The 23,978-nt window shown below is 30.7% G+C and overlaps 1 protein-coding gene across 2 annotated transcripts; it reads right to left on the bottom strand.

Annotated features, from left to right (window-relative positions):
• Positions 1 to 16,584: 16,584 nt before the first annotated feature.
• LOC136203447 (transcription initiation factor TFIID subunit 10) lies at positions 16,585 to 22,755 on the bottom strand. Of its 2 annotated transcripts, none has more exons than XM_065994607.1 (7): positions 22,594 to 22,755; positions 22,304 to 22,475; positions 22,147 to 22,211; positions 21,498 to 21,560; positions 18,791 to 18,848; positions 18,661 to 18,711; positions 16,585 to 16,983 (listed from the first exon to the last, which is right to left on the bottom strand). In XM_065994607.1, exons 2-7 carry the CDS (start codon positions 22,403 to 22,405, stop codon positions 16,903 to 16,905), a joined length of 420 nt encoding a protein of 139 aa, XP_065850679.1. In that variant the 5' UTR covers positions 22,406 to 22,475; positions 22,594 to 22,755; the 3' UTR covers positions 16,585 to 16,902. The 2 variants fall into 2 exon arrangements, with proteins under 2 accessions (XP_065850679.1, XP_065850678.1); XM_065994606.1 differs by having other exon boundaries at positions 22,304 to 22,472; positions 22,594 to 22,754.
• Positions 22,756 to 23,978: the final 1,223 nt, after the last annotated feature.

Genomic DNA, 23,978 nt, shown 5'->3' with positions numbered 1-23,978 from the left:
TCATAAATTAATACTCGATAAATTAATAACCTCTTTAAAATAATATTTTTTTTGTCTCGATTTGGGCCAATTCACTAAATTTATACTGTATTAATCATTTAATTGTTTAACGTAGTTTAGTGTTGGATAATTTAGATTAATTAAAATTTTAATAACATGGTTAAAATTTTAATTGATAATTGGACTTTTTTTTTTTTTGGAAAAGATAATTGGATATTTGATTTGAGCGAGTTGAGGTGTAAATAAGATGGTTGTAAGTATTAAGACATAATTAGAAATATTAGTGACAACAGGGTATTTGAATTTATGACTGAAGCTCTGAATGTCATGTCGAGTCTTTCGGACAGGGACGGAACGAGAGGGGGGTTTGAGGGGACTTGAGCACCCACTGATCGTTAGAAAATGCTAAAAATGTAATGAAAATTTTATACGGGTTTTTATTTTTTTTTTATGTAAAAATACCAAAAATATCAATTTAGCATCCATAAATCACGAGAGCCAGTGAATCATGGATCTTTCACTGCTTTCGGAGTCAACCTATAAAACAGAAGCAAATGTTAGATGGAGTCCGGAGTCCGGTAAACCCGTTCTGATACCTAAGTCAGTAGGTGTTTTGGAATGGTTGAAGAGTAAGGACTAGTTATGAGATAGTAGTGTTAACATATCATTGAATGTAACCATACATGTCTATTTATAGAGCTAGGACCGAACTCTTTTTCTTCTAGGAATCCTTTGTCAGCTACTATTCCTTCTCATATTAGGAGTCTGGCTTTGCAAGAAGTCCTCCGCAATGCGAAATCTCTAACCTAGCCGCATGGGGTTTCCCTTACAGGAGAAATGTTCCCCAGAAGCTTCCTGGTTGATCTGAAAGTCTAAATTGCAACATGTAGCAGTTAATCAAAAGCCCCTATAATATCACGTATCTGATTCGTTTTATACGAGATCATTTAGTATAATAATTATTTTTGAACACTTAATTTTGGAATATATATTATTCTTTCATACATATATATTTTTACTTTAGTATAAGTTCATGCATTCCACTTTTCTCGATTAGTCATTCATTAAACTATACTCTAAGCTTTCAAATCAAGTATATATGTGTCTATTTTGTTATTTTATTTCTAATTATTATTATTATTATTATTATTTTCTTGTTGGTTAAATGTCAATATATAAAGATATTCTCCATCTTCCACTTATATCCAATAGGGTTTTTAATTTATTTATTCTTCAACTCATAGAGTATCATTTTATAAAATAAATAAAATAAGTTAAAATTCTTTAAACGTCATAGATTAGATTCCACTTTTGTACTTATATGTTCCTCTTAATCATAATCCTCCTTTTTGAAGTGAAGGTTCTCAATTAATTAAATTAACCATTCTAACTAGTAGTTGATATATATGCAATGTATGTGGATAAAAGTCAATTTTGTTCCTAAAATTAAAGTTTAAATTTGTCTTCTTTGTTAAAAAAAAAAAAAAACTTAATACCTTCCCGGGCTCTCAAGTTGTCCTGAATTTGGACTTGTGACAATTACCTCCCTCAACTTACTTATTTGGAACAAATAACCCCTCAAATTGCTCAATTGGAACAAATAACTCCCCAAGTTGCTTATTTGAAACAAATAACCCCTAAACCCCAAAAAAACAAACATTCAACATAATATTACATCAAAAATAAAAGATAATATTACATCAAAAATAAAAGATTTCAAAATATCGTTTGTTACGTTTAACTAATCTTACTGATACATTAACTAAAAGGCAAAAAAAAAAAACTCTCGAAATAACCATATTTGAGTGGTTATTTGTTCCAAATAAGCAAGTCGATTGAGTTAGTTGTCACAAGTCTAAGTTTGGAGGGGGGAGTGGTCAGTTATAGTATTGGAACAACTTAGAGGGGCTGAGAATGTATTAAGCCTTAAAAAAATATCCAATTTTGTTCTAATGGTTAAAAACCAATAGGTCAATATTACCATTTCTCAAGGAATTTGTCTCTAATTAGGTTAAACTAGGTTTTTAATCATGAGGTAAAATTGAGTTAGAGTTTTTACCATGAAGTCAAAATCAAGCTATTTTAAATAATGGAGATAAAATTTATCTTTTCCAATAATCTTAACAACCCTAATCTTTTACTTATAGATATAATATTTTGAAGGGTTGATTTAAATGATACGTGGTTTCATGTTTTTTTTTTTTTTTTCTGCAGATCAATACCTGCAGTTTTTTTTTGTTACAAATGAATCATGCGGTTTGCAAAATTTTCAGTTTTTATTGGCTTTGCCAAATTTGACTGATAACGATCTCAAAATGAAAAATTTCAAGAATTAAAGTTGTTTAGTTTCATCTTAAAAAAAATTGTCTAATATCATATTTACTATAAAACCACATTTTAATTTTTCAAAACCATCATTTTTAGAATTTTTTTCTCTCATAAAAAAAATCTAAATAACTTCAAACCTAAAAAGTTGAAGAATTAAAATTGCTTAAAATATTATCTAATTTTTGAAAATTTTCATTTTGAAGTCGTTATCGACTAAATTTGGCAAAGTCAGTAAAAAATAAAGATTTTACAAACCACAATGTTCGGTTTGTAACAAAAAAACACATAGATACCGATCTGTAAAAACTTGAAAACCATAGAACAGTTATTTGAAATTAACCCTATTTTCAAAGACAACAAGTACAAAAAAAATACTCCTATCGTTACTGGTCAATAGTAATTTTATTTGTAACATTATAAATGATACATTTGAGGTCTTAACTTTGGTAACCTGAGTCAATCACAGACAATATTAAAAAAATTCAAACATTTATTCATACATTGTTTTGTACCAAATTTATATGAGTTACTCAGAAAGCAAGAATTTGGTTTATTTTTATTTCAGAACAAGTTTGGGGAAATAGTGCCTTTAAATTTGACAAAATAGTTTGATTTTTTTTTTTTGATTTATCAATTCTTTTTTGAATAAGATGAGACTCGCATGGTGTCATGTACACTCGTGTCTTTGATCATTTATAGTGAAAATAACAAAATGCATGACTAAAGAGAAGGCACCCTAAAGAGAAAGCTTCCTTATAAATATTTGAAATTGATGTAATTTGTCAATATTAAACCCTAATTATATCATGAGATGAATTTACTTTTAAAAATAATAGAGATATTTTTTTTAACTTATCTCATTTTTAAAAAGATAATTGGGATCCGGTCCTATTCCTCAAAATATATAAAATTAATAGATTATAAGTTTCTGAATTTGGTCTAAAAAATTGATTGGTATCCTAAGTATAAGGTTGTTTTATTAAATTTGTAATAAATTTGTCTAAAATGATATGATAAATGCTATATGAAAAAATAAAAGAATAAACAACTTCAGAAACCAAAAATTTAATTTAAATAAATTTAAAAAATTAATAAATTATTGTAAATAAATTTAAGTGATTAATAAATTATTTTAAACAAGATTAACTCCAAAATTGAGGATGTCAATCATTTGGTTATGTATTGGGATGAACTTTCTTACATATAGTGAAATAATTATCCACTAAAAGGCCTATTGGATGCACCCAAAGTGGTCAATATTTAATGTAAACACACAATAAATATATTCTTTAATTAATTAACCAATATAATTTAATACTAAAAGAAAGTGTTTGTGGCGACCCTGTTATGAAAATTCCATGAATATAATATTTAATCAAAATTAAAACCTTATTATATAAATGTAACAAAAAAAGAAAACCTTATTATATAATATAATTTTGATATACATATCTTCTAGAAATTAATTAAAAGAATAGAATAATATCATATCCCATCATAGAAATTGTTGATAATCAATCATATATAAATCACACCAAATAGTGGATGAAGCACTTATTATAGGGAAAATTCATTCCCACTATGCTATGCTTCTAAACTACTTTATTAATTAAATTTGAAAAATAAGTCACTCTTAGTCTCTTAAGATTTAGTGTTGGAATCTTTTGTCACAAATCCAATATTTAAATAAATAAATATAAATATATAGAGAGATGTTCTCCAACTTGGGGTGGATCTATGATGTAATTAATTAAGTATAAAGTTTTGATTTTTTTTTTTATGATTATAATGTAATATGCTTCTTATGATGTAGATAAGGTTGGTTGGCCATATATGTACGTACAAGGGACCATTCCATACAAAAAGTAAGTTAGTTGATAATTTGGGATCACTATGATGCATGCATAGTGTTGTTTTGAGTGAAAAGGTTTAACCACCCGGTTTGAAGTGGGTAGCGTCGAGATCAGGATGGATTCATGGGGAGTTAGGGGGTTGTGCACCTACTGGTTGTTGAAAAGAGTAAAAAAAAAATTCATAAATATTGTGTATGAGTAAATTTTTTATGTAAAAACACTGAAATAATATCAATTTAGCATCCATAAATCATGAAAGACTACCACAAACACTTTATGTTAGTGAATCTTGAATTCGTACCTGGTCGAGATCAAAGATTTAAGAAAGGAGCTATTCTAAGGAATCACAATAGAGAAGAAATGAATTTAATTTCAAACCGGGAATGAAGAGAGCGTGATTGTGCTTTATTAGTAAAGTGTATTAATTATAGTATATGTAGGCGTGTTTTAAAGTCGTGAACTCCAAAAGTTGGATTTGGAACTAAGGAGACAATGTTCGCATAGTATTGGATCATACTATTAAAATTGGCATGGGAGTCGTTGCTCCACGTATGATGTGTTGGTTCAGGGACGTACCGGTCGTAAGTTGTGTGTATGTAACAACCTGATCCGAAGTAGGTGGTTAGTTATATAGGATTAACTTTTTATTAATTTAATAGTTACAAGATTAGTTTATATTAGTTTAATATTTAAGGGGCTTGATTGTAAATTGTGAGAATCAGTTGTAACGTTATTGATATAACCAATATACACATGTTAACCATTTGCCTCACTCTTAGCAGTTAGCAATCTTTCTCTAACTGTAATTATGTTTAATAACGTGAAATATGGTTCTGAGGCCAACTGCCAACATTGGAAGGTAACTTCTAGTAAGGTAATTTCCATCTTACCTTTTAGTTACCATCAATTTCTCTTGTATCCACGTTCTTCAACGTGATACATGGTTTAACTTCCAAAAATAACCTCCACTCTTAACCTTATAAATAGCTTTTCATCTAATGTTATAAGGGTTGGTTTTTGCAGAGACATAGGCAGAGCAATTATTATGTCTATTGTCTATTGACTTTAGCATCAGAGTGTTTGTGGAAAGAACACCATTCCCACACTGTAACATGTACATCGAGGAAAATCTAGGAACATCAACCGTTAACCTCAAAGAGTTTCAACCATCACCACCAAGGAACATCAGACTTCCTTAAGGAACATTGAACTGTTAACCTCAATATGATTATTGAATGGGAAAATTATAAAATTGAGTCAAATAGGAGACCCATTTATATTTTTAACTCATTTACTCAACCTACTACATATCTAGACTATGTTTGTGTGACCTTACCAAAATACGTTCACCCTTTCATCTTCCTCCCCCTTCCCCTTTCTCTTCTTTACGGAAACGGTTGCTCCCCCATCGAATCTAATTGCTATTAAAGGTGACAAAAGTATATATGGTCTGATTACACGATATGAAATCGACACACAATTCAGTGTTTGAGTTTAGCTTAATAGGTAATATGTCCTTTTTGGGTTGACATGAAATTGACACGGAAATTTTGGGTTGGTTAGGGTTGACAGGCTCACCCGAAAATGACATGAATATTTGAAATTATGTTATATTCTCTCATATTTTTACGTATCATATTTATTAATGAAGGCAAATAAAATTATAATTATTACTCGCAAACACGACGCGAACCTCTTGTATTGCTATAAACACATTACATGACATCTAACATAATATTAACAGACTTTTAGAATTATTATTAATATATTATCCAAAAATAACATAAAATGTTTAAAAATAGTATCATATCCTCCTATATTTTTAAAAGTCAATATTAATTTACATGTATAGTAAAATTACACGTGACTCAAAAACACGACATGAAATTGACACTAACCCGATTAGGTTAACATGATGTTAACACAAAAGTTTTTAGATTGGATTAAGGTTGATTTATTTTTACACAAACCCAAAATTGACACGACACAAGACAGAAGCGGGAAGGGTCAGCCGACCCTCCGGCCCCGTCGGAAACCCCCTGGGAGGGGGTTTCCAACCCTGGCTCCGCCAAAGACTTCCAGCCATGACGGCTGAAGAAGAAGATATTCTTCATTCATATGGAAAGGGTGCCCTTTCCATCCTTATTTTTTTTTTTAAATTTAACCTACACAACACGACATCATTTTGTGTAGGTTAAATAAATAATATAAAAAAAAAGATGGAAAGAGCAATTTTGTCCCTTTCCATTTTTTTTTCTTACTCTCTTTTACGCAAGAAAAGGTAGGGATTTAGAAAAATTGCTCCAAATATTTTTTAAAATTTCAATTGTCCAACCATTTTCTATTCTCAACTTCCAACTTTTGTAAGATTTTTTTATTGATTATTTTATTTATAGATTTAGTTTTATGATTTCTAATTTGTGGATTTTTAATTTAGAGATTTCTAATTTAGGGTATAATTTAGATATTTCTATTTATTTTAATTTACATTATAATTTATTTATTATATTGAGGATTATTAATATATTGTTTGTGTAAATATTCTTTAGTAATTCTAATTAATTTAGGGATTTCTAATTTAGAGTTTAATTCCCTAATTGAATTGTTAATATTTATAAGTTTTGATTCAGTTGAATTGATAATGTGATAGTTTAGAGTTTTAATGAAATTGAATTGAAATGATAGGGTTTTAGGGATTTTGATTTAATTGGTGGATTAAATTGGATTGAATCGGTGAATTGAATTGAATTGAATTATTGATATTTAGAGACTTTAGTTTAGGGATTTTGATTAAATTAAATTGGTGAATTGAGTTGAATCAGTGATATTTAAGGATTTTAGTTATTTTGATTGAATTGGTTAATCGAATTGAATTGGATTCAATTAACGATTTGAATTGGTGATATTTAGGTATTTTTATATTTTATCTCAATCAATTACTTGTTAACAATGAACATACTGAAAAAAATCCAAAACAACTTTTATATATAAATATCATTAGAGAATCAAAATCTTAATTTCATACAGAAAAGCCTCCCGAGATTTAAGTCCTGACTCCGCCACTGGACACAAACCCCGATAATCGTTAACTCTAATTGCTACCAAAGAACCGAATTTTTACACATGCTCTTGAATATGGATTCTATTCCTTTGATTTTTTCTAAAATTTGCAAAGAATTAAAGATCCGATTCTTTCCATTTATATCTTTCACATTGATTATATTCTCCCAAGACAAGTCACATCTTTCACTAGAATTAAAACTAACTCTTCCCCACTTGAGGGAATTAAAATTTACTCATGTGAAACTTTTCAATCATGGCACATATTTAATTAGGAAAAATATCTTTGAGTTCTTGATTTTTTTTCCTATTTTCATTGATTTATCATCTAATTTTTCAATTTAATACATTAAAACTTGATTAATTATAGTGATACATATTAGTTGAACATTAGAAAAAAAATTCTTTTCATAATCGTGTAAATCTAATTGGGTCTGTTGGATCACATATAATTTTATGGGTTAGTTATAAATAACTACTATGTAGTTTGACCGATTTGCAGACCGATATTTGTGGTATTCTTTCTTGTAAAGGCAATCATGTGGTTTGCAAAACTTTGTATTTGAGTTTACTTTGTCAGAATTTAGTCGACAACGACCTCGAAATGAAAATTTTCAAGAGTTAAATGATAGTTTACGCAACCTTAATTCTTGAACTTTATAGGTTTGAGGTCATTTAAGTGTTGTTTTTTTTTATGAGAGAAAAATATAATGTTTAGAGAGAGAAAGCTCCAAAAATGATGATTTTGAAAAATTAAAAATATTATTTCATAGTAAATATGATACTAAACAACTTTAATTCTTGAAATTTTTTATTTTGAGGTCGTTATTGATCAAATTTGATTAAATAAAAAAAATTGCAACCATATGATTGTGTTTGCAAAAAAAAATATTACAAATACCGGTCTACATATCGATCAAATCACAGGATAGATATTTATAATTAACCTTAATTTTATTATGTATGTATATGTTAATTGTGAGATTTAAAAATATTAGAATATATATTAATATTTTTAAATATTTTATATCATTTTTTTATTGCCATGTTAATAACTATTAATAAGTTGTGTGATATATCATGTTGGATTTTTATAATGGATTTACAAGTTATATATAATTTTACTATTCCTGGATGATATATAAAATCATGAAAGGTTCAAGTCGTATTTTTGCAATTGCAGGTAATAATTATAATTTTATTATTTTTATTAATAAAAGTTACATATAAAAATATGAAAGAACTGAATAATAATTTTAGATATCCATTATATTCGAGTTATCTGATCAATCCTAACTTAACAGAAAAAAAAATTGTTTGTCAATCCAAAAATATCACACTTCCTACTAATAAGATAAATCCAAATATTAAAATTATATGTCGATTTCGTGTCGTCTAATCAGATCGTATATAATTTTGTCACCTTTATAACCAAATGATTTCCCCCCCCAAAATATTTATTAATATCATGCGAATAATATCAATGTATAGCTAACAAGTATGTCCGGATTAAAGGGAGCTGTCAGATCAAACTAAATAGGAAAAAAACTTATCTTTAAACACGTGGACCAATTAAATATTATATAGGATCCTTCAATCTCGCTTGGAATTAAGGTATATTTCAAATTGTCTAAAATACGTCCATCATTTAAGCTATTTTCCTAGGAATTTAAGAATAGTTACTATCTGGCGATTTCATCCATAGGCTCCCTATAAATAAGAATACGACGTCACAATCAAATTACTTACACACGTCTAGCGTAATTTACTCTCAAATACGTACTACTATGTCCAAAACTAGACATTGGAATGTGGTTGCAGATCACTGGTTTCACGCCAATCATATTTCGGTCTTACTTTAGGTACAGAAAAAGAAAAACTCTCTTCTGACGGTGGAATACTTTTACACGGATTCTCTCGTATCATTTAACAACAAGACATGTGAATTTTTTTTAAATATGCGTATAAAATTTGACTAATCGAAGGGGATCCTAACGATAATGTGGCTTCTAGTGCAATTGCTATCAAAGAAGAGAATTTATACAAATATTGTAGATTCTAATTCTTTAGAATTTATAAAATCTGCAGACAATTAAAGATTCCAATACCTGAATTATATTTTTTTTGAGACAAGTCACTTCATCATGTGTGTATGATTGTTAGAAAGAATACGTGTAACATTTAATATCACGAAAAATATTATCCGCTTCGGTCCAAATTTAATATTTTAGAGTATTTTCCAACTGTCTTTTAGTTGAGTTTTTAAACTAAAACTAGGGCGGTCAACTAGTTGGGGATTCCCCATCCCCGTTGGAGACCCGGTGGGGAATCCCCGTTTGTGATCCCCATGTGGCGGGGATGGTGTTTATTTTGTCCTCGATAGTCGGGGACGGGGCGGGTATGGTTATAAGTGTTCTATCCCCGTTCCCGTCCCCGAATGTGCCCAACATGGATCCCCGACTAAATACCTGAATATCAAAAAAATAAACTAAAAAAATCTACATGTGATTGAGATAAACTAAAAAAAAATAAAGTAAAAATATTGAGTTGTAATCTAGTTGCTTTAAAATGGAATATATTCTAAAAATAAACTAAAATATATTAAGTAATAGTTTTAACTAAGTTGGTTTAAAATTAAAACGAAACCTATGGAATTAAAAGTAGAAATTATAAAATAAAAAAATGAAAGTTAATAAGTAATGTCTGCACAGGGGATGAGGATTCCCCGCGAAGATGGAAATCTTAAATAATCAAAACCTTGGAAAAATTAAAAAAAAAAGTAAAGAAATTTAAAAGTTAAACGTGGATGGGGATTCCTCGCGGGACGGGGATGGTAGCCAAAATTTTCTCCATATGTTATTCGGGGCGGGAACGGAGAATCCCCAATAGACCAGTGGTCGGGGATGGTTAATGCAATCCCCGCCCCGGTCCGCCCCGTTTACAGCCCTAATTAAAACTTAAAGAGAGAGAGTTAGGGATGCAAGTGGGGCGGAGATTCCCCGTCTCTGTCGGTGACCCGCTCCGATGAGGACGAGGAATCACCGATAAAAATCCCCATGGGTCAGGGATGGGGAATGGTATCCCCGTCCCGTGGGGATCCCCGCCCCCGCCCCGTTAATCCCTGATAGGGAATCCTCGACGGATCTCCAATTATTTTCCATTATAATTAAAATTATACTTTAAATATTATAATTTATAACATTTAACTTAAATTAAATATAATTATTTTCAAATTAAAAATTAAATGAGATAAATAAAATATTAGCCAAAACTAAATGAATATTTTTTCTTACCTAAACTAAACTAAAAGTATAGTATTGCTGTCATTCTTTCGAACAAAACCGAAAATTCGAAAGGGGAAGAGAAAAAAATATATACTAATTTTTTTAAAATATAAATGGTGATTCTCCGTGGGAATAGGGATGTGAAATAGGAAAAAAGATGTTTTTAAACAAGGATGGGGATCCCCGCGGGGACGGGGGATAGATCTATCCCCTAACTCACATGAATGGGAATGGGGAATCTCTGACTAGTCGAGGATGGGGATCGAAAATGCATTCCCCGCACCGTTCCGTTTGCATCCCTATAGAGTGTTAAAAATCAATTTTAGCAATGTCTTAGTTACTCCTCAAATCACTGACGGTCTGTTTAGTGTGTTATAATACAATGTAATTTAATCAATTTTGTAATTTAATCTATTTTGTAATGTAATCAAATGTGTAATAAAATGGGATCAAAGAGCATCTCTAACAGCCTCGTAGTTTGCATTACGTTATACCAAACAGTCCCTTAGTGGCTTCTCAAATCATTAACGGGTGTTTGTTATAGGGGATAAAGACACGGGGACATGGATAAAAAACTGAGATGAGTTATCTCATGTTTGTTTTAGAGATAGGTTAGAGAGTTAAGAGAGAAAAATACGTCTTATCCCTCAAATCCTATACACAAAAGGAGGGTGGTATAAGGAGGTGGGATAAACTCCTGCAGTTTTAATAGGATGGAAAAGTCCATCTTATCTCTCAAATTAATGTTAGGTAGTTTAAATAAGGTTAAAAGAGTAAAATGTATTATTTTATCCTCATCTCTATCCATATCCCACGTACCAAACATTAAATAATAATTCTCGACTATCATATTTTTATCCTGATCCTAACTATTTATCCGTATCCATATCCCAATAGAATACCAAACGGTCTGTAAGAGCCTCTTCATCCCTTCTATTAACAGAAAGCATCTCTCCATCTCTTATAGTGGTCTTTTAGCTTCTGATTATTGACCATATGAATTTGTTTAATAGTATTTGTATTTTGTATCTTTTATTTGTTAATCAACAAATTGTTATACAAATTGTTATATAAATTCAATGGCACTGTTTGGGAATTAGCTGTTAGCTGATTACATTAGCTGATTTGACTAGCTGTTTGTGTAGACCTGTTTGGTAAAAATTAGCTGATTGATAATAGCGGTTTGTGCAAAAAGACGAATAAGGGCATTAATTTTGGCGCAGGAAAAGAGAGAGTCTATCTATTAGGGTTAAAGAAGTCCATTAATTTTAAAATTCCAAAACGATAATTGAAAAAGCTCCTAGGAGCTTTTTCTAAATTAGCGTTTTCATCCCAAAACTCTCTCCCAAAACTCTCTCCACCAAACACTGCAATCAACGGTTTCAGTGGTCAAACCTCTAAAATTTGTCAAAAACGCTCTTTACCAAACAGGGCCAATAAAAATTATATAGAAAAATACGTATATTTGTTACATATAACTTTAAAAATATGTAAATATCAATATTTCAACAACAATATCATTGAAACAATGCAAAAGTGAATTATAATAAAGCAGAAAAAATCATAATAAAAAAAACATTTTTGTTCATCCTCGTCTAGGCGGTGTAGGCGACTCCAAATAGTTAAAAATCGTCTAGGAGCCAAAGAAACACCGAGGTGGACTAATCGGAAAATATCGAGGAGGATTCTCGGTTTCGAGCGTCTAAGGGGTCTAGACAGTCTAGATAGCCTTGTTTTCTAACAGTTTTTACAAAAAAAAAAAAAGTTTTCAAATATATCTACAATTATGTTAAGTAATAATTTGAATTATACCAAACTAAGTAAATCATTACCTATAGTTGGTTTTAAAAACCCATCACACACCTAAAGTTGACTCATTCAGACCTCTTAGATACAAAATCGTGATTTGTCATCTTTGACAAACGAGGTCACATGTGAGTGCTATAGAAAAAAGAAAAGCGTATTAGTTTGTTTTGTATGTCACGTCATATGTCAAAAATGACAAATCAACGATTTTATGTGCATGAGGTCCCAATGAGCCAATTTTAGATGTGTGATAGGTTTTTAATGCCAACTATAGATGTGTGATAGGTTTTTAAAACAAACTATAAGCGTGTGATATGTTATTTAAAAAGTTTGGAGTGCCAGTAGGTAAAACTTGTCAAGTTTAAGGGTATAAATATGCAGTAAGTCTTTTAAAATCACACTTTCTTTATAATACGTAGAAAATAGTGACATTAATAATTATTTTATGAAATACGACTTAATTCTATTTTTTATAGATAACATAATTTCATGTAAAAAGCCTGTTGGGCCATAATTAGGCCCATAGTAAACATTGCATAACTAATGGATTTTGCCCATTAACCCCGTCATTGACCAAAAAAGGGTCCACCGTAGTTTGAGGTGCACTGGATTTTCCCCCGCAACTGTCGACATTTTTTGGTAGGTTGACTAAAAAACTTAGGCAAAAAAGCATCATTAGGTCTCTGATTTTTTATTTTTTGATTCATTAAGTTCTTAATATTTTATTTGGATACAATAAGTTTTTAAGCATTTATTTTTGGATTGACCCCTTGATGACCAAAAAAGTAATTTTGAATATAAAATTCGGTTAACGGACCGTTATTTATTGCACCTGCATTCAAAATTTGTATTTTTTTATTGTTTGAAAACAGTTTTGGATGTGTAATGCGGTTATAGAAAAACTCTAAAAACCTTAATTCAAACTGTAAAATATATATATATATATATATATATATATATATATATATATATTTAATAATTTCAAATAAAGATGAAGTTAATAACGTATTTTTAACATAATTAGATGTTCACAACTTACTAATTTGATCATCAAGGATTTAATGAGACAAAAAAAAAATGATGAAGAGCTTGATGTATCCAAATAAAAGATCATTTGCTTAATGAACTAAAAAAAGAAAGACCCGGGACCTAATAATGTTTTTTTTTTTTTGCCAAAAACTTATGTCAAATATAAATCGCGGTAAATTATAGTTATAATATCCATTTGGCTCCCTAAACTAAGATTTTAAAGTCATTACAACTTTAAATTATCAAAATCATCAATTAAGTTCCTGAACTAAGCAAAAATCATCAATTGAGAGTTCATCGAAAATCACCGGGTTAAACAATTTCAGACCCTTTTTTTTCATATTCATTTTGAACCAAGACATAGATTATTAAAGTCCATATCAAATAGTCATAGGTTCTGATTTTAGGACAGGGTGATGGTTTTTACTTAGTTCAATGACTCCGATTGATAGTTTTGATAGTTTAAAGTCTTAATTAACTTTGAAACTTTAGTTTAGGAAACCAAATGAGTGTTATGCCTTTTATATACTGCTATTATTGGGTCCTATAATAAATAGGGTTAATTTCAAAATATAACTTATGTGGTCATATTGATTTGCAGATGAATGATAGCTAGTTTTTGTTGTCGAATAAGAACTGTACCATCATTTGCAAAAATAAGGATTTTTGTGTTGACACTACTAATTTAACCATTAGTGACGTTAAAATAGAAAATTTAAAAAATTTGATAATAATTTAAGCAACTTTAATTCTTTATTTTTTTTGGTTTGACCATTTAGGTGTTATTTGACGAGGAGAGAGAAAGATCTAAAATGGTGATTTTCGAAAATAAAAAATGTGATTCTATAGAAAATTTAATAGTAAACAACTTTAATTTTTTCAATTTGAGATCGTTAACAGACCAAATTTACAATATCAACATAAAAGATATTGATTTTGCAAGTGACGACGAATTATTATTAACGAAATTTTACTTTTGAAAGTTGAACAAATTTGAATTATTTGAATTTTGTTAGCCCCACTCCACTTATATATCATATTATCACTCATTAATAACAGATCAAAAACACATGTATGCACATGAAAATAAATTTAAAAAAAATCAAAAAATTGATCTCGTATTCTGCACCAGATCATAAATACATGTACACACAAGATGATTTTTAAGTGTTAATGATATATTGTTGATGAGTGACAAATAACGTAGAGTGAAAATAACGATATTCATAACTATATAGAGTATAATTATAGTTTGAGGTAAAACTGATCCAACTTATCAATCTTAGAGATATAATTGCATCATTTATAACTTTAGGAGTAAAATTACGTCTGTCTGTCAATATTGCTACTCTCCCTCCATTACACCGAAATTCATATTTTAAAAACTATTTACAACTTTGTCAAATCATAATTTTGGATTATGTCAAACTAGTAAAATCAGTACTTTTAATATACTTTAAGAATTGAAATTTATAAATTAGAAATCTAAAATATATTTTCTAGGGTTTATGATTTATGAATTGGAGTCTAGAATTTTTAAATAATAGTGTAAAATCATAATATATAGAGAATAATGATATATTAAGAATTAAATTTAGTGAAATGACTTAGTTGTAATTTTATACTTAATTATGATATTCATGTATTTGACCCTTCTTTTTAAAAGTTCGTGAACTACTTACATAGCTAAAAGTTGTATTAAAAAAGTTACTATTGTTTTTTTACTGATTATGCAACAATTTTACTCTTAAATTTTGAGAGTTGAACAAATTTGAATTATTATTAACAAAAAACCCTGCATAGTCATGAATTTCGTTATCTTCACTCCACTTGTGTATCATGTTATCACTCATCAATAACAGATCAAAAACACATGTATTCACATGAAAATAAATTTAAAAAATCAAAAAATTTATCTCGTGTTCTACACTAGATCATAAATACATGTACACACAAGACAATTTTTAAGTGTTAATAATATATTGTTGATGAGTGACAAATAACGTGGAGTGAAAATAACAATATTCATAACTATGTAGAGCGTAATTATAGTTCGAGATAAAATTAATTCAACTTATAAATCTTAAAAGTATAATTGCATCATTTATAAACGTTAGGAGTAAAATTACGCCTAACTGTCAATATTGCTAGTCTCCCTCCATTATAATTTATTAAAATATGACAAGATAAAGCAAATCAAGTGAAATATGATGATGATTTACGAAATACCTTGTCTTACCTTAAAAAAAAACCTCAACGCATAGTATAAATGATACCGACAAATAAAATATTTGAATCCAAAAATAATATAACCAACATTCAACTGCGAAAATATCGTGTTGAGTTTATATAATACATTTACAAATGACGTGTTTATTTTACTCTTTTATGAAGAATGACATGTAAATATATTAAAAATTCGAGACATATTTCCGAGTGAAAATTGTAATTTCATTATCTCCATTGAAGTGACACGCATGAGAAAGTATAACGATAATTTTAAATATTAGTATCGTTTAAAATTGGCATATCAGCCCAAAACCAATAAAAAATGATTCTTGGCCTGCTCAATAAAACACTAACCCACTAAACTCACATTGGGTTTTAATGCCACTTATTTCTAGAGCTTCAATCGAACTGAGTTCGAATTGAACCAAATTTTAGTCTGGCTCAGCTCATCAGAAAATTGACAAACTATCCATAAGCTACTCACGAGCTGCTCGTTTATTTGTTCACGAGTTTTGCTCGCAAGCATCTCGTTAATTCTGTTTAGAAACTTTGCTCACGAACAACTCATTAATCATATTTCTTTAATACAAAGCTATATAATTTTAAAACCTATAAAAATAAAGTTTCGCACAAAACTATATAATTTTACATTTCCGCCTTTATAAAAATATATTATTAAAAAATAATCGAGATTGTTGATGAGTTTGTTCATGAAACCAAAAACCGAGCCGAGTTTCATCGTGCTCAATCTCAGCTCGTTTATAAATCGAGAGGAACACAGTCGAACTTTCATCAAGCCGCACGAGCAGCTCGATTCATCTATAGCCCTACTTGTTTCTTCTAAATGCTATTCTATCAAATGGATTACAAGCTGTCTATAAAAACATCATACAGTGATTTAAATATAGGATGAACAAACAGCAAAGGGAGCATAAACTAAATAAAGATTCACACAAAACTACCTAGTTTTACATTTCCGTCTTTATAGAAATATATTATTAAAAAAAATAATCGAGCTTGTTGATTAGCTTGTTCATGAACCTATAACCGAACTGAGTTTCATCATGCTCAGACTTGGCTCGTTTATAAATCGAGCCGAACATGATCAAGTTTTTATCAAGTAGCAGCTCGGCTCATTACAGCCCCTACTTGTTTCTCCTAAACATCATACAGGATGGACACACAGCAAAGGGAACATAAAATAAAAATGAAGATAGATCAGTATTGTAATCCAAAACTAAACATTCTATTGAAAATTTAACATCTTTTTCGTCAAACTTATAACGAAAATAGGTATTAAATTGAAGCCAAGATTACTCATCTCTTGCTGCAGGATCCATTCCCGTTGATGGACTATCAGCAAAATACTCCTGGTGCTTCACATTAACGCCGTACTTCTCATTTGGTACCAATAAAGATATAAATACATATTAGTAAATAAAGTATAAATAAAATTCAACTTGTTTTACCAAATTTTGATGTTTAATTTAATATATAATTATACACCGTTTTTCCGGTTGACACCCTGTACAATTGGGTTAAATGCACCGTTTGTCATTGAACTTTCGGGTTTGTCTCAAAATGGTCATTATCCAACTTCGGTTTTTGTTTCAATAAAGTCACTCCGGTGACTTCATACGAAAAGACTATCGGAATCGCTCTTAGATTAAGAGTACTTTAATGTGTTTGATTATTCGTGTTTATATTTCACTGTTATACTTGTTTTTGTGTTAACTACTGTGTTTGTTTTGCAAATTTCACTCATAATTTATTCCAACCAGCAATCTGTTGATCATGTGTGTAATACACAAGGATTGTTGTTTCTGAAATTCCATCTGCGTGATTCCGGTAGTCTTTTTCATTTGAAGCCACCAGAGTGACTTTATTGAAACACAAACCAAAGTTGGGTGATTCCGGTAGTCTTTTTCATCTGAAGCCACCAGAGTGACTTTATTGAAACACAAAGCAAAGTTGGATGACTTTATTGAGACAAATTGAAGTTCGTCCACCATTTTGAGACAAAGCCCAAACTTTAGTGAACAACGATGCATTTAACCGTTGTACATACACACTCTAAACTTGCAACTTTTTGTCATTTCACACCCTGAACTTGGGCCTCTAAAACTAAAACCCTTATTTCTTGATTTGACAAACTTCAAATAAAATTCATTTTTCATGCCTAATCTAATTTGAAGTGTGCCAAAGCAGCAAATAAGAGTCACAGGCCCAAAATTGACAAGTTCAGGGTGCCAAACGAAGAATACAAATTTAAGCGTGTGATAGGTTCAAATATAAGTACGGGAGTCAAACCACAAAAAAATACAAGTTAGGCCAGTAATTATGCATTAAGCCTATTGATTAAGAAAGGAACACCATCCCACCACTAGCCAGATAAATGGGGTAAATTGCACCAACAGTCAATGAATTTTGAAGTATGTTTCATATATGTAATTGAACTTCATTTTCTTTCGGTCAAAGAATTTCACATTTGATTTTGAATGAAGTTATTCCGACCAATTTTTATATATAAAATCTCACCTCAATCCTGGGATGGCACAAAATACAATTGACTATGTGCCAACTAAGTGTCACATCAAACAAGGATGTGATTTTAAAATATTTCTGTCTCAGGATGTGCCACCTGGCAGAAATCTGGCTGCAACATTATCCATGAAATCAAACATGTCTAGTATGACGCCCAGTTGACATATACTAAACTGTATTTTGTGCGGCGTGGCCCACGTCAATATTAAAGTGAAGTTTGTATAAAAATTAGCCGGAATAACTTTAATGAAATTTAGTGATATTTTTTAAAAGAAAATAAAGTCTAGTGACCTTTATGAAATAATAAAGACTTAAAACTTTAATGACAGTCAAATGCATTTCACCCCAGATAAAGTTCGGGGGGGCAAAGTGACCAAAATGGACAACTTTAAGGCATCTGTATGGTTTAAGCCGAGTAATAATATAGTATAACCCAAGAATCATCATTCTCAAAGATGCATTCATTGGACCAAAATAAAACTTGCTCTTTCCAGAAAAAGAAATGCTACAAATATTTAAGTACTTACATCACGCAATGCCTTGGAAAGGTCCTCCATGGTCAAAGTCAGGCGTTTTTCCTGTTCACAAAAAATATTTAGCCCAGGTAAAATAAATCTACATAAGTAAACACAAAATAATAATTGGATCATTTAGCACCTTTTGCTGCTTGTCTCTTTTATCTTTGACAACTGTTGTTTGACGAGCCTTGCATTGCCTACAATACGGTGTATAAGTGAATACAATAATTATTTTGACATGACAACACAATTTACACAAACAACCCATTTGACATGATTATCATTTTTTGTCTCATTTATAGCAATTTTTGTCTCATTTATAGCATATCTAATCATGTGAAATATAAAGATTACATAATTGACATGATAACCCGTCTTTACATCCTCGCCAACACTATATATATTGTAGCTAAAGTTCTGGGATTGATACCCTGGTGAATAAGAGAAACTTTACTATCCAATTGTTAAAACAAATATGAAAATCAACCCATCTGCATATAAGAGCATCACCAATGCATTATACTCACAACAACTCAATAATGATGACACATCAGCGACATATCACCATTGTGGGACCCACTCGTTAAATCTCATTTCATTAGACTATACCCTTGTTATGGAAAAAGATCAAGTAAACGTTATTTTCCTATTATTTAGACAGATTTACTTTATCACAATTATTTAGGCAGATTTACTTTTACCATAATTATTTAGGCAAGTATTATTTTATTTAGCAGTAATATCTTATTTAGACAGTTATAGACTTATAGTAGTATTTTATTTTAGGAAAATATAACCTAGTCATTTTTCTAAATACTAGTTTTCCGAAGTCAGAACTCTTTCCTATTGATGTCTTTATGTCTCCTGTAAGAGGCAGCAATTTTCAATAAGAAATCATCCTTAATCTTGAGAAAAATGCAGAATTAGGGAGTTAGGGTGATCTCCTACAAATCACCAAATTGAGCTTCAAGGATAAGCGGGTTCGAAGAACAGGAAAAGCAAGGGAAATCAAGGATTTACTTGTGAAAAGATCTGTGACGAGATCATATTCGTGGGCCCATAACAAATTGGTATCAGAGTCCGTCGTCATGGGAGAGATCGAACAATTGACAGCCAAGATTAAACTTAAAGATGAAATTAAGAAATTGCGGCTCTTGATAGAGTCGCACTTTTGCATTACAGAAAAAAGATTGAAGGGGTCACAACTAACATCTGTCACAAACCAGTGCAATCAGAATCATTGAATGAACATCCAGTGACAGATGCAGAGAGAGGCAATCATTCCTAAAGACAACAGCTTGGAAAAGAGACTTGAAGAATGTGTGATCACAGATAGCCACCAATCAGTCCAGGCCAAATCGTTCCAAACTTGTCAAGCTGAAGTTGTTGCACAAGGAGCTGCAATCATCCTTAAATAAATACATGTCGAAATTTCCTTCCAATAATGGAATTAGGATTCTTTGGGATGGTTTCATGTATGTGAAAAAAATTTCATCAACCAACGGACAACAGGAAAGGAATTTGTAAAATTGATACCATGTCATAATACAAAACAGACACAACTCTGTTATTGCAGGCTAGAACAAGAGGATCCTGGGGGACGATGAAGATGAACCCCTTCTCCAATTCGAGCTTCTGGACTTTCAATAAGAAATCAATCTTTAATCTTGAGAAAAATTCAGAATTAGAGAGTTAGGGTGATCTCTTACAAATCACCAAATTGAGCTTCAAGGATAGGCAGTTAAACATGAAAAGCAATGGAATCAAGGATTTACTTGTGAAAAGACATGACAAGATCCTATTCGTGGACCCATAACAACCCTACAATAGTTAAAACTCTACAACCACTCAATCATATGGACCCACCGATTAATTTAATATATTATTTTTAATAAAAAAAAATGAAAAGGCTGCCATTCATCAACCGCTAGGTAAGTACCGAGCGGTTGATGTGAGTCTAATTCTAGTAGACTCACTCTAATCGACTGAGTCTAAAAGAGGGGGTTAATGAGTTTTCATTAACCCCCATTGTGTATGCCCTAAAGAGCAGAATATGTTTGCAACAGTGTTTAACCACAATTTTGTTCGGAAGTATATGACTGTTATTTCTACTCTAGCAAGCAAGTATAATAAATATGCTTACTTGTTCTAAATGCTCTGTAAGAATATATACATCCAAAACCAATTTCAGAAAAGAAGAAAAAAATAAATCCACTTGCTATTAACCGAAACGAAAAGGTCAATGAGGCCCAAAAACTATGTTGCATATCAGCGCAAGGGAAAGAAGTCTAAGGACTAATTATGATAATTGGATTTTATTGGTCTATAATTAGTAGTTTAACAGTCAGTTATTTAGTTATTCTGTCATAGTATTTTGTTTCCCTCAGGCTGTATCAGCCGTAGCTAGTAGGTATGCTATTTTGGCCTCTAGTGTAGTTTGTTATCCAGCTGTATAGAATTACAGCTGTCTTTGTAACCGTTCTGACCTCACTCCTACTTTTGGCCACTCTATTTGGCCGAATTTTGACTTTTGGCTGTAGGACTTTGATTTGGTAAGATTTTCCGGATAACTTTAATTTTGTTAAAATGTTCCCCTTATTGGACAGCATCGCGCTTGAATGCCAAGAAAGGGTGAAACTCCATGTTCAAAATGAAGACAATCGAAGTTCCATCCACTAAGGGGTATATTTCCGAACGCCAAGCATGATGATTTCGTCCTTGAAAGGGTACATTTCAAACATATTTAAATCAGAGGCAAAATCTTAACAAATCAAAATCCATGAAAGGGTATCATAAAAAATTTTCTTTTTTTAAAAGAAGAAGAAGAAGAGAGATTAGAAACATACTGAAGTGCATCACTCGCAACCTCTGCAACAAATTTCTGAGTAGCAACTGCAACTAATCTAATTCTGCAGAAAGAGAACATTGTGAGCATAACCGCACCAAAACCAATTGTATAAGGTTCGATAAAAGTTTGTCAAAAAAAAGGTTCAATAAAAGCAAATCTGAGTATCTAATTGATCAGTAAGGCAATTAGGACAGATTAAGAAAGTTGTCAGTGAAAAACTTGAACATTCCATATCTTAATAGCTTCCAACAGAACGTCAGGAAGGAACTCAATTTAAAAAATAAAAACTAAAGCCACTAAAACTAATTACAAAAAAAGCCCTAAGAGCAACCCATTAAGTAGCACACTGCTTGACTCAGATATCTTCAAGTACTTCTTTAAGGATAAGAAAAATCAACATAGCATCTCATAACTAGTTCTCATGAAACTTGCATAAATAAAACTGAAAATTACTATATAAAGTTAACTAAGATCTATCATAGCCCTAGTAAATTACTTCATGCTGAAACCAAAAAAAAAAAATAAAAACAAAAGAGATGAACAGGTAAAGAAACTATAAGAAAATTGTGAACCAAATTGCATAGTGTCCTAAAAGATTTTTAGTAAGAAGAAATTGAAATTATACTGAGAAAGAAAGGAGTACCTACAGTCGAACATCAGGGCATTGAAACCCACTCTTGGCCAAGTAATGCTCCACCAATTCATCGGGTATCTGCAAAACAATACATCAAAATTGAAAACAAACAAGCAAACAAACTGAACGGACGAACACGAAGTATTTGAGAGAAAAAAAAGGGGATATACAGTAGGAGTGTAATCCATCAAGGAAGAGAGGAATTCGGTGAGAGCTGCATCATCATCGTGCCTCCCATCACCTGATTGTTGGCTCTGGCTACTATTGTTCATTTTCTGTTACCTTTTCTTCTCCACTCTACACTGTTACCTTCCCAATTATCGTAATTCACGTTTCGAGCTGCTAGAAAAAAAGATTGGGAAGAAGATAAGAGATTGGGGATTTCTTACCCTGATTAACCCTAGAAAAAGTTCAAATTGTCTGGTGTAGCTGAGACAGAGAGAGATAGCAAGTTTCTCACCTAATTAAGAGTGCTGAGAAATAGTGAAAGTGGAGTAGTTTTCGCCGGCGGCTATAAGTGATATTGACAGTACAGAGCCGGAGGTGATGACGTTTCTGATCGGGTTTTAACCAGTGAATGCACCGAATGATGTCTTTTTGAAGAGTGATGGAAGTTGAAAATCGGAATCGATTGATGATAAAAATTGAGAAGGTTAATTGCATTTATCATCACTAAAGTTTAAAAATACTTTTAAAAGAGCCACTTTAATTTCATTTTATTTTTAACACCCATAATCATACGAGATACTTGTTACTTCAAATTTTGATAGTTCCCGCTTATCATAAAACACTCTGTATTTACTCAATGGCTTAAAATACTATTTGACCGTTGATCTATCCAAAATTTTGCCATTTGGCTTCTGACTTATTATTTAGTCACATTTGGTCCCTCATCTATCCCAAATTGGTGAACTTTCATCCAATTTGGATTCAAATTTAACCGAATCATTATCTCATTGATACGTAACGATATTTTGACACTTGAACTTAATAGATTTTAGTTTAGGATTTGTTTTTTGTTTTTTTAATCTAATTAATTATTTCCACATAATGTGAATTTTTTTTAAGAAATATCACGTTTCAAGTTTAAGTGTCAACATGGGTCAAATGACACAGTTTTGGATAGGTCAGGAGCCAAATAATACTTTAAACTGTTAAAATATCGTTATTTATCAATGAGATAACGATCCCGTTAAGTATTCATACAAATTGGATGAAATTTCACCAAAGGCTAAGGACCAAATATGACTAAATAATAGGCTAGGGGCCAAATGATACAGTTTTGGATAGACCAGGGCCTAATAATGCTTTAAGCGAATAAATAAGGGTCAAATATATGAATATTATAATAAATCCAAAATTACAACTAAATCAAATCGTCAAACTTAATTCTTAATATGCCATTATTTTCTATATATTATGATTTTACACCATAATTTAAAAATTCTAGACTCCAATTCATAAATCATAAACCCTAGAAAATATATTCTAGACTTTTAAGTTATAAATTGTAATCCTTATAATATATTAAAAGGGGTTAAATGCACCATTGGTCACTGAACTTATATGGTTATTTCAAAATGGTCACTCAACTTCAATTTCTCTCAATAAAATCACTCAACTTTGAGTTTTGTCTCAATTAAGTCACTATAACGATTTTAATGATTAAATATCATCAGAATTGTGACATAAGTGATACGTCAATACAGAAGTTATGAAACACGAATAGTTTCAATTAGATAGCTCTTTACTTTACAAATTCCAAAACCTTCCATCTTCTTTTCTATTTATTTGTTATTATCTTCTTCTACTCTCTATTCTTTCCATTTTCTATGTTATGCTTGT

Source organism: Euphorbia lathyris, chromosome 8 (genome assembly GCF_963576675.1).
Source record: "Euphorbia lathyris chromosome 8, ddEupLath1.1, whole genome shotgun sequence".
Classification (NCBI taxonomy): Eukaryota; Viridiplantae; Streptophyta; class Magnoliopsida; order Malpighiales; family Euphorbiaceae; genus Euphorbia; species Euphorbia lathyris.
Note: the sequence above shows the minus strand (reverse complement) of the source record. Positions and strands in the feature narration are given on the sequence as shown.

Coding starts and splice junctions, on each gene's coding strand:
- LOC136203447 (XM_065994607.1), bottom strand. CDS start 22,405: ATGAACAATAGTAGCCAGAGCCAACAATCAGGTGATGGGAGGCACGAT. Junction 22,212..22,303: donor TGATGGATTACACTCCTACT/GTATATCCCCTT, acceptor ATTGTTTTGCAG/ATACCCGATGAATTGGTGGA. Junction 18,712..18,790: donor AAAGAGACAAGCAGCAAAAG/GTGCTAAATGAT, acceptor TTTTGTGAACAG/GAAAAACGCCTGACTTTGAC.